Source organism: Trichomycterus rosablanca, chromosome 7, assembly GCF_030014385.1.
Source record: "Trichomycterus rosablanca isolate fTriRos1 chromosome 7, fTriRos1.hap1, whole genome shotgun sequence".
In the NCBI taxonomy this organism is placed as follows: domain Eukaryota; kingdom Metazoa; phylum Chordata; class Actinopteri; order Siluriformes; family Trichomycteridae; genus Trichomycterus; species Trichomycterus rosablanca.
The window spans coordinates 4,800,524-4,812,852 of record NC_085994.1 but is presented as its reverse complement, the minus strand read 5'-3'; the positions used below and the strand labels follow the sequence as shown (position 1 = coordinate 4,812,852).

Below are 12,329 nucleotides of genomic sequence, written 5' to 3'. Positions count from 1 at the left end.
ATACACGGCACCGCCATTGGATGCACATGGTCCTCCAGAATGGTTCGGTAGTCCTTGGCAGTGACGCGCCCATCTAGCACAAGTATTGGGCCAAGGGAATGCCATGATATGGCAGCCCAAATCATCACTGATCCACCCCCATGCTTCACTCTGGGCATGCAACAGTCTGGGTGGTACGCTTCTTTGGGGCTTCTCCACACCGTAACTCTCCCGGATGTGGGGAAAACAGTAAAGGTGGACTCATCAGAGAACAATACATGTTTCACATTGTGCACAGCCCAAGATTTGCGCTCCTTGCACCATTGAAACCGACGTTTGGCATTGGCACGAGTGACCAAAGGTTTGGCTATAGCAGCCCGGCCGTGTATATCGACCCTGTGGAGCTCCCGACGGACAGTTCTGGTGGAAACAGGAGAGTCGAGGTGCACATTTAATTCTGCCGTGATTTGGGCAGCCGTGGTTTTATGTTTTTTGGATACAATCCGGGTTAGCACCCGAACATCCCTTTCAGACAGCTTCCTCTTGCGTCCACAGTTAATCCTGTTGGATGTGGTTTGTCCTTCTTGGTGGTATGCTGACATTACCCTGGATACCGTGGCTCTTGATACATCACAAAGACTTGCTGTCTTGGTCACAGATGCGCCAGCAAGACGTGCACCAACAATTTGTCCTCTTTTGAACTCTGGTATGTCACCCATAATGTTGTGTGCATTGCAATATTTTGAGCAAAACTGTGCTCTTACCCTGCTAATTGAACCTTCACACTCTGCTCTTACTGGTGCAATGTGCAATTAATGAAGATTGGCCACCAGACTGGTCCAATTTAGCCATGAAACCTCCCACACTAAAATGACAGGTGTTTCAGTTATTTTGTCCAACCCCTGTAAGTCACAACGTTAGCAAGCCGTAGCCTAGTGGTTAAGTGGAATGTGGAATGTTTCAAAACAGTGTAACTCAGAATATTCCTCATCTTTCCAGTCTTGTTTTGCCTCTGTCCTATGACTTGTTGAGTTACAGAGTCATAAAACATTTGTTTATATTTACAAAATAAGTTAGCTAGCCAGGGTGGCACGGTGGGTAGCACTGGCTAGCTAACTTATTTAGCTAGTGACAAGACAGGTCGTTACTGGTTACAGAAGATTCATCAGTTCACAAGTTTAATATCAAACACAGTCATGGACAATTTTGTGTCTCCAATTCACCTCACTTGCACGTCTTTGGACTGTGGGAGGAAACAGGAGCTCCCTGAGAAAACCCACGAAGACACAGGGAAAACATGCAAACTCCACACAGAAAGGATCCGGACCAACCCACCTGGGAATCAAACCCAGGACCTTCTCGCTGTGAGGCGACGGTGCTACCCGCTGTGCCGCCCCTATTATTTAATTAGATATATATACACTGATCAGCCATAACAATAAAACCACCTCCTTGTTTCTACACTCACTGTCCATTTTATCAGCTCCACTTACCATATAGAAGCACTTTGTAGTTCTACAATTACTGACTGTAGTCCATCTGTTTCTCTGCATGCTTTGTTAGCCCCCTTTCATGCTGTTCTTCAATGGTCAGGACCCCCACAGAGCAGGTATTATTTAGGTGGTGGATGATTCTCAGCACTGCAGTGACACTGACATGGTGGTGGTGTGTTAGTGTGTGTTGTGCTGGTATGAGTGGATCAGACACAGAAATGCTGATGGAGTTTTTTAAACACCTCACTGTCACTGCTGGACTGAGAATAGTCCACCAACCAAAAATATCCAGCCAACAGCGCCCAGTGGGCAGCGTCTTGTGTCCACTGATGAAGGTCTACAAGATGACCAACTCAAACAGCAGCAATAGACTGCAAGGTGGATCAACTAGGCAGGAGTGTCTAATAGAGTGGACAGTGAGTGGACACGGTATTTAAAAACTCCAGCAGTGCTGAGAATGATCCACCACCTAAATAATACCTGCTCTGTGGGGGTCCTGTGGAGGTCCTGACCATTGAAGAACAGGGTGAAAGGGGGCTAACAAAGCATGCAGAGAAACAGATGGACTACAGTCAGTAATTGTAGAACTACAAAGTGCTTCTATATGGTAAGTGGAGCTGATAAAATGGACAGTGAGTGTAGAAACAAGGAGGTGGTTTTAATGTTATGGCTGATCGGTGTATGTTGACACCTGTATCAAGAGAAATTCCTTGAACATCTTGGACATTTTTTAAACCAGTTTAGCATGATTAAAGCATCTAATAATACGACTTTAAAAGGTGTAAACGATAAAAAGTCTCGTATACTGATTTAATTGGTTGGTGGGTTTGTTGTGTTGAGGCGTCACTTCCGTTTTGCTTGTGCTTTTCCTAGTGAAGAGAGAGTTGATGGTGCAGCTTGTTGTGATCAGTGATCAGAATATTGTGGATTATATTGAAATCAACAGGAAACATGGTGAGTTAATATAGAGACACATTTTTTGGATGTATGAACATAATAAACTTGTGTTAAACCCGGTTGTTTCCACAAGTGAAAGCTGCTAACAGGAGCGAGGTAACCGAGTGTAAAAGCTCCTGAACTGCACTGTCACTCTCAGCGCTTTTCCTTCTTATTACATCTGTTTATCATCCATTCTGCACAAACAAACTACAGTTTTCTTTTCTTTTAATCATCTCACACATGTTCTGCTAGATTAAAAGCAACGTGACGCTTGTTTGCAGTGTGTGAATATGAAGGCCTGGATCTACAACGTTGTTTATGTGTAGATGTTATATTTTAAGTTGACTTGTTTTTTTTACACACGATTTGACACGATTTTAAACAAAAATAAGACTTTTACAAATTATTATTATTTAAAGCCTTTTAAACCAACCAAAGCATTGTTTGGTTGTAGTCTAGCAATTAAGATACTGGACTAGTAATCGAAAGGTTGCTGGTTCAAGCCCCACCACTGCCAGGTTGCCACTGTTGGACCCTTGAGCAAGGCCCTTAACCTTCAATTGTGTAGACAGTATACTGTCACAGTACTGGAAGTCGCTTTGTACAAAAGCGTCTGCTAAATGCAAAAATGTAAATGTTAATACATTGTGCACATAAGTGTCTAAATACCCCCCAACACACACACACACACACACACAGTCGTACATAGTGGTGATGTAAAACATCTTTTTAAAAAAACATTTTGTATGCATTTTCTCCCCATTTTCCTTCCAATTTAGCGCACTCAATTTTTGTCTTCCACTGCTGAGAGATACCAGATTGCATCCGAGGAGAGCACGTTGCTGTACACGCCGTATCTTTTGAGACATGTACAGCCCTCCTCTTCTCGCCCATGCATTCTGCACAGGCGTCTCTTCCGCCAATCAGGGTCCTTACACAGCGTATGAAGATCTCACCCACACACACAGTCTGGCCCCCACCCAGCAGATACAGTAGCCAATTGGTATCTGCTGCAGACACTGCCAATTATGCCCGCTAGATGGCACCCAGCCGACCGGTGGCAACACCGAGTTTCGGACCGGGGAGTTCAGAAACTCGGTGCTGGTGTGCAAGCGGAATATCCCGCTGCGCCACCTGGGCGCCCCTATGTAAAACGTCTTTGATTAAACACAAACGTGTCTTTCAACCCATAACAACTTTTAATACTTTTAAGTACTGCATATTTTACTAATATATAGTTCATAATTTATATTTGTATACAAGACAAGACGTGGGTCTTTATGACTCTTTAAATAGTTAAGCTCATTAAAATATATTGATATTGATAAAATATCGATTGATAAAAGTAACTTTTAAATTTGTCAATTATTTTTTATTTAATTTATATGACAATTAATTTTCGTACCCATATGTTAAGTTGAATAACTGGAACATTAATAATAATAATTAAATATGTAGAAATGAAATCATGCCAAACAGTTTATTTGAGATTTTTGAATACCTAAATTACTATTTTCTTAGTTTCCCATTTCTGCATATCTGGTCACAGATGTTTTCACACTCAGATGACGCCAAAATGCCTAAAATAACTGAAACAGACCCAACAATGCTTATCATGTCATTTACTCATAGGCATTTTTAAGATATTTCATTGGTTTTACACAGTTCAGTTATTTTAATGTGCAGTTGTTATTGTTAAACAATTGTAAATATACATGGCTGAGATTATGCATCCCTTGCTAATTGTTTTTATTTCTCTGCAGTTCTCGTTTAACATGTTCGATCACCCGTTACCGCGTGCCTTCCACAGCCGCTTCTCCACCCAGTACCGCTGCTACTCTGTGTCAATGCTGGCTGGGCCCAACGACAGATCAGATGTGGAGAAAGGAGGAAAAAGTAAATTGAAAACAAATTAACAATCATGATGATGTGCTTCGATAATTACTTTGTTGTAATTGATTGTGACAAGCTCTTTGTCCTTCATGTTTACTGAGATAATTTTTTATTGTTTTAGTAATAATGCCTCCGTCTGCACTGGACCAGCTGAGTAAGTACACATATTAAAACCTCATAACTCATAATTGATACAGTAATAAATTATTAAATTGGTATGTTTCCTAAAACAGGCAGACTCAACATTACATACCCAATGCTGTTTAAACTGACCAATAAGAACTCGGACAGAATGACACACTGTGGTGTTCTGGAGTTTGTTGCTGATGAGGGGATCTGTTACCTACCTCACTGGGTGAGTACTAGAAGACGTTGAACACTCACTCAATTTCTTAACCGCTTATCCAACTGGGGTCACGGGGAGGGTGCTGGAGTCTATTCCAACTTTTCAATGGGCGGCAGGCACACAGTAACACCCTGGACGGGCGCCAGTCCATCGCAGAGCAGATAAACACACACACACACACACACACACACACACACACACACACACCCATTTACCTATATGCAATTCAGTGTCTCCAATTAACCTGACCTGGAGTAATCCCACGGAGACACGGGGAGAACATGCAAACTCCACACAGAAAGGACCCAGACCGCCCCGCCTGGGGATCGAACCCAGGACCTTCTTGCTCTGAGGCGACAGTGCTACCCACTAAGATGTTGAACAGAAACAGATAATATTTCAGAACAAGTAGTTGTAGTTGTTAAAAATCAGGTTATTATTAGTTTATTGTTTTTAATACTGATGGTAAACATATACAAACGAATGTTGTGAATTATCTTCTTAGTAACTTGGTTTTAGGAATAATGCTAGTTGTCAGCAGTATCATAGACTAGAACTATTATTCTTTTAAAGTACATGCAATATCATGTATTAATTTACAATTTTGATTTAGGTATATATTAAAGTTATCCTGTCTGGGTTTTACACAGATGATGCAGAACCTGTTATTGGAAGAAGGAGGTCTGGTTCAGGTTGAGAGTGTCAATCTCATGGTGGCAACGTACTCCAAATTTCAGCCTCAGAGTCCAGACTTCTTAGACATCACAAACCCCAAAGCTGTGTAAGCTACACATACCATAATTTCTATCACCATAATGTTAAAAAACTAAAAGCTTTATTGTATTTGCTTTATCTGTGAGATATCTTGATACGATTTGCTTCCCTATAGATTAGAAAATGCTTTGAGAAACTTTGCCTGCTTAACCACCGGTGACGTCATTGCCATCAATTATAATGAAAAGGTGAGTGAATGTGTGTGTGTGTGTGTGTGTGTTTCACACACAAGCAATTCGTTTTTATTCAGCAGAAGAAACAAACAGACCTAAAATGTCTTCGTTTCAGATCTATGAACTGCGAGTCATGGAGACCAAACCGGACAAAGCAGTGTCCATTATTGAATGTGATATGAATGTGAGTATGCTACATTGTTATTTTGAGAGGAATGGTCTGTCACATTAAAAAGTCTTTTAATGAACTGTTTACAAACAACATGACTTATATAAGGTCCTACCTAATTCACGGCTGTAAAAATCACATCACAAACATGAAATAAACCGTTTAACCGTTTGTTAAAAGTTACCCGTCTTTCAGACAGTTATTTAAAATGACAAGTCTGTTCACATTATCTGGTAAAAATGAGGATCTTTTCCTGTTCGTAACCCTGCCACTGAAAACAGGCGCTCAGGGTTCTAATATGAACCATTTCTAGATGCAACACGTATGGACCCACATTGTTAACTATGTTAAAGCCTCTACAGTCCATTGCGATCCATTTAACAGCAGTGTTTGTAATGTTCCCACGACGTGTACAGTCCATGAGCTTTCCCTCCAAATTCATCTGAAATAAAGTTAGACTGAGTCTGAGCTCATTTTGTCTGTAACGCGTATCTGTGCGCTCAGACGCCCGATGAGACAAAGGCGTGCTTTGACCAAATATGCTATTAAAGCATCAATTAATAACTGTAATTTTGTCTAGTGATGATTTCTCACGCTTTTTGAAAACAAAAATTATTATTCGAAACACCCTACATTTCACAATATGAAGCAGCAGCAGCAGCAGCTTGAGTAAATTGTAACTCATGACTGCAAACTGGAAAAAGAGCCGTTATCGCTATACAGTATAAATGCAATGTTGCTGTGTTAAATTACCACAGTGACGTATGTTTAAAGTGGCACAAACACCCCAATAAAAATCCTTTGATTAAAAATTGTAATCTTGGTTAATTTTTTGCGTTGCGATTAAAATTTTAACACGATTAACGACAGCCCTACTTTTTATACTAGACAATTAAGGGTACCAGTGATGTTGAACACAACTGTAGCTGCATTATTTTTTGTGTTTAGGTGGACTTTGATGCTCCTCTTGGTTATAAAGAGCCAGAGAGACCCACACATCATCGTGAAGAACCAACAGTATGTTAAACACTAATAATAATAATAAATTATATTGTTATTTTCAATCAAATTAACTATATACAATTTTTTTGGCCCATAAGGAGGAAGAGGCAGACACCAGTAATTATGAAATGGACGTTGGGTTCAGAGTAAGTAGAACATGTCTACTCTAGTTAAATCCTTAACCTTAATCCGTAATATTATTTTTACATCATTTCTTTTTTCATACGTTTTAAAAAACATATAAAACGTTACTTTCTCGTCTCTTTATGATCCTGCCAGGCTTTTACAGGCTCTGGCAATCGGCTTGATGGTAAGAAAAAAGGCGTTGAACCCAGTCCCTCTCCCTTGGCCTCAGACATTAAACGGTGAGGACACAGACTATATATATTTTTTTTTAATATAAAGCCTTTTCAGGACGAGGGATTCTCATTAAAATTTTACACTTTTAACAGAGGGATTCCCAACTACGACTTCAAGGTCGGAAAGATCACCTTCATCAGAAACTCTAGACCACAGCCTCGCAAAACAGAGGAGGTATTTTAAATACAGACACCAGATTTGCCATTATGCTTGTCCATTTAAACATTTATCATCTACTTTCCATAACAGACCGCTCTATATTAAGCGGTCAGTTAACATTTCCACATCAATATGAAATAAAAGGGGAGCTAGCTAATTACTAATATACTCATAAAAAGCATGTACAGTGTATCACAAAAGTGAGTACACCCCTCACATTTCTGCAGATATTTAAGTATATCTTTTCATGGGACAACACTGACAAAATGACACTGACACAATGAAAAGTAGTCTGTGTGCAGCTTATATAACAGTGTAAATTTATTCTTCCCTCAAAATAACTCAATATACAGCCATTAATGTCTAAACCACCGGCAACAAAAGTGAGTACACCCCTAAGAGACTACACCCCTAAATGTCCAAATTGAGCACTGCTTGTCATTTTCCCTCCAAAATGTCATGTGATTTGTTAGTGTTACTAGGTCTCAGGTGTGCATAGGGAGCAGGTGTGTTCAATTTAGTAGTACAGCTCTCACACTCTCTCATACTGGTCACTGAAAGTTCCAACATGGCACCTCATGGCAAAGAACTCTCTGAGGATCTTAAAAGACAAATTGTTGCGCTACATGAAGATGGCCAAGGCTACAAGAAGATTGCCAACACCCTGAAACCGAGCTGCAGCACAGTGGCCAAGATCATCCAGCGTTTTAAAAGAGCAGGGTCCACTCAGAACAGACCTCGCGTTGGTCGTCCAAAGAAGCTGAGTGCACGTGCTCAGCGTCACATCCAACTGCTGTCTTTGAAAGATAGGCGCAGGAGTGCTGTCAGCATTGCTGCAGAGATTGAAAAGGTGGGGGGTCAGCCTGTCAGTGCTCAGACCATACGCCGCACACTACATCAAATTGGTCTGCATGGCTGTCACCCCAGAAGGAAGCCTCTTCTGAAGTCTCTACACAAGAAAGCCCGCAAACAGTTTGCTGAAGACATGTCAACAAAGGACATGGATTACTGGAACCATGTCCTATGGTCTGATGAGACCAAGATTAATTTGTTTGGTTCAGATGGTCTCAAGCATGTGTGGCGGCAATCAGGTGAGGAGTACAAAGATAAGTGTGTCATGCCTACAGTCAAGCATGGTGGTGGGAATGCCATGGTCTGGGGCTGCATGAGTGCAGCAGGTGTTGGGGAGTTACATTTCATTGAGGGACACATGAACTCCAATATGTACTGTGAGATACTGAAGCAGAGCATGATCCCCTCCCTCCGGAAACTGGGTCGCAGGGCAGTGTTCCAGCATGATAATGACCCCAAACACACCTCTAAGACGACCACTGCTTTATTGAAGAGGCTGAGGGTAAAGGTGATGGACTGGCCAAGCATGTCTCCAGACCTAAACCCAATAGAACATCTTTGGGGCATCCTCAAGCGGAAGGTGGAGGAGCGCAAAGTCTCGAATATCCGCCAGCTCCGTGATGTCGTCATGGAGGAGTGGAAAAGCATTCCAGTGGCAACCTGTGAAGCTCTGGTAAACTCCATGCCCAGGAGAGTTAAGGCAGTTCTGGGAAATAATGGTGGCCACACAAAATATTGACACTTTAGGAACTTTCACTAAGGGGTGTACTCACTTTTGTTGCCGGTGGTTTAGACATTAATGGCTGTATATTGAGTTATTTTGAGGGAAGAATAAATTTACACTGTTATATAAGCTGCACACAGACTACTTTTCATTGTGTCAAAGTGTCATTTTATCAGTGTTGTCCCATGAAAAGATATACTTAAATATCTGCAGAAATGTGAGGGGTGTACTCACTTTTGTGATACACTGTATGTAGATACTAGTGGAATTATATAAAAGTCCTTGAAAATACTGTATAAGGATGAGATTATCATATACAGCGGTACCTTGAAACTCGACGTTAATTGGTTCTGGGAGTGGCGCTAAGTTTAAAGATGTTGAAGGTATTTTTACCCATAAGGATGTTTGGGAAACCTGTTAATGCGTTCCATGGTCCCGTGGAACTGCATATATTTTAGGCTGTAAAATAATGGGGTTGTTTTTGACACTTATAAACTGAAAATAACACGAATATAGTATAAAAACACTGAAATAAAAACCTGATTCTTAAAATTTCTCAGAAGCTCGAGCTGTAACACAAGTTTAAAAGTGAAACAGTGAGGAAAATCCAGCTGAACACAGATACATGTGGAGCTTTCAAAGTGAATCTGTTGGTTATTCCACACAAATGCAGATTCGTCTCATATTTGCACTTTGATTAAGTATTACCGCACAGCTCAAACCGAGCACTGAACAAAGCGGCAGTTCATTGTTTATTTGAAATGAAATAAGTACATTTACAAAAACAAACTACACACATTGAGTTTTAAGGGAATTGTTGAGTTTAAGGGTACAAACTTCTTGACTAAGGGTGTTGAGTTTCAAAGATTTTGAGTTTAGGGGATGTTGAGTTACAAGGTACTACTGTAGAATTATTTAAAAGTCTTTGTAAATACTGTATAAGGATGGATTTTTTATGTACAGTGGTACCCTGAAACTCAACATCAGTTGGTTCTGGGACTGGTGTCGAGTTTTGAGGTATTTTTTCTCATAAGGATGTTTAGGAAACCTGTTAATGCGCTCCATGGTCCCATGAAACTGCATATATTTTAGGCTAATGTAAAATAATGGGGTTGTTTTTGACACTTATACAATGAAAATAACACAAATATAATATAAAAACACTGAAATACATAAACCCTGCATTAAACCTTTACTTCTTTATTGTTTCTTCTTACAATTACTCAGAATCTCGAGCTGTAACACAAGTTTAAAAGTGAAACAGGGAGGAAAATCCAGATAAACACAGATACACGTGGAGCTTTAAGAGTGGATTTGACGGTTATTTCACACAAATGCAGATTCGTCTCATATTCACACTTTGATGATGTTTCACCGCACCGCTCAAGCTGAGAGCTGAACAAAGCGGCAGTCGCACACGTCAAGTTTATGGGTACAAATTTCTCAACGAAGGGTGTCGAGTTTTAGAGATTTTGAGTTTAGCGGACGTCGAGTTAAAAGGTCCCACTGTACTCTGCAAACAAGAAATAGACTTACCTCTGGTAACAGGTTTCTAATGCAAAACATGACTTCTAGTCTATTGTACGTACTTAAATTTAAAAAAATTAAAACAAAAAACGCTGGCTAGTTAAATGCTTACACACTAGCTTATAATGTTCATAGTAGACTAGACTAGAAAGTGGGATTTTAGTATTGGGCATCATTTTCTTTTGTACTATGCCAGTTACTACTGACATTGCTCTGCTCTTACACCCGTGTGTTTTTTCCACAGGACGACGCAAATAACTTCATTGCATTCTCAGGAGAAGGCCAGTCCTTACGCAAAAAGGGCCGGAAACCGTAATCACACAGTCGACCGGGAACACATCACAAAGGCATCCGACAAACTGCTACTCATATATTCTGCTTTTAGAACTAAAGGTCAAACAGTTTCTTATTCTCCAGGGTGAAAGAAACCCCGTCTTTCACTGATAATCAACACTCAGGATATGAAGTATTATCCTATTCTGCTTACATTTAAAATAATTTATATTTGCAGGATTTACATGCTTGTAATAAAAATAATCCCATTACTATTCATACTGTGTATTTTTCTTAACTTTTCGTGCTAATGAATTAAAGGAGAGATTTCAAATTGCGTTTGATAATTTATTGTAAAGCCAAACAATATGAACAAAAGTATTGGGACACTGTCATGTCTGATTTTTGACGAGGGTTCTTCAAAATGTTTCCGCAATTTTTTAAACTTTATTTATTAAGAATTTCAAATACAAATTCCATCACTTTTTTACATCATCACTTTTTTACATCATCACTTTCCGATGCATTTTTCCAGCCTCGTACCAACTTTTTAATGCCATCTGCAAAACATGTTTTTGGTTGAGCGCGTAGCCACTGATGCAGCGCTGCTTTCACATCATCACATGAAAATCTTCTTCCCCTTAAAGCTTCTTTGAGCATCCATAAAGGTGGAAATCAGATGGCACTAAATCCGGACTATAAGCGTCTCTCAGACACGACCGATTCCCACTCCTCCCACCCTCACCGCTTCCAACCAAAATATTAAAATGTGGAAACTTTTTGAAGATCCCTTGTATATAACTTAAATTATAAGCTATTATATGCTTCCAACTTTGCAGCAACAGTTTAGGGAAGGCCCTTCCCTGTTCCAGCATGACTGTGCCCCTGTGCACAAAGCAAGCTCTATAAAGACATGAAGCAACGCTCCAGTGTAAAGAAACTTTAGAAGCCTGAACAGAGTCCAGACCTCAGCCCCACTGAACAGCTTTGGAACAGCGTTTTACACAGACAAGAGTGCCTGTCATTATAGCTGAAAAGATCACATAGAGCAGTGATCCCCAACCACCAGGCAGGTCATTTATTACCGGGCCGAACAGAAAGAATAAATAATTAGAGATCGCTACATCAGCAATAAAAACACTACTTTTTTACTGGTGTTATTGTTTCCAATTACCCCTAGGTGGGAGCAGTGTCTCTTTGCAGCGAAAAAAGCTCATTTGTGAGTAGTATAGTTACTCTATTTTAAATCCCCCCCACCGGTCCATGAAATTATATCTTATATGAAACTGGTCTGTGGTGAAAAAAAGGTTTGTTTTGAAATAGGACAACCAACAAGCTCCCGGTCAAGTGTCCAAGTACTTTTGACCATACATTGTATCTGTAATGCCAAGTTACACAAAAAGTTTGAACCTGTGTTCAGTTTATGGTACAGTGGTGAAATATATAAATATAATGTTTAAATATATACATTTTTTAAAAATATATTAACACTGCTCTTACTGGTGAGTTAGTGCAGTCTCAGACGCTACAAAGCAGACAAAGTGCTTATGAGCTCAATCAGAAACAATCATGAGTAAAGATCAGATGCATTTTTATTTATTTGACTCAGTAGTTTTAATTGGACATGACTGACAAGGTGAAGCTTCTTCTCTTTGAACATCACCAG

The 12,329-nt window shown here is 40.0% G+C and overlaps 1 protein-coding gene across 1 annotated transcript; it reads left to right on the top strand.

Moving 5' to 3' along the window:
• Positions 1-2,335: 2,335 nt before the first annotated feature.
• Positions 2,336-10,942, top strand: ufd1l (ubiquitin recognition factor in ER associated degradation 1). The gene is made up of 12 exons (XM_062998288.1): positions 2,336-2,426; positions 4,175-4,307; positions 4,426-4,458; positions 4,538-4,659; positions 5,301-5,431; positions 5,540-5,612; positions 5,713-5,781; positions 6,715-6,783; positions 6,867-6,914; positions 7,048-7,133; positions 7,221-7,302; positions 10,635-10,942. Exons 1-12 carry the CDS (start codon positions 2,424-2,426, stop codon positions 10,704-10,706), a joined length of 921 nt encoding a protein of 306 aa, XP_062854358.1. The 5' UTR covers positions 2,336-2,423; the 3' UTR covers positions 10,707-10,942.
• Positions 10,943-12,329: the final 1,387 nt, after the last annotated feature.

Excerpts from the sequence above, each read along its gene's own strand:
- ufd1l (XM_062998288.1), top strand. Across the intron at positions 4,459-4,537 it reads GTCTGCACTGGACCAGCTGA|GCAGACTCAACATTACATAC; the intron begins GTAAGTACACAT and ends TTCCTAAAACAG. Across the intron at positions 7,134-7,220 it reads TTGGCCTCAGACATTAAACG|AGGGATTCCCAACTACGACT; the intron begins GTGAGGACACAG and ends CACTTTTAACAG.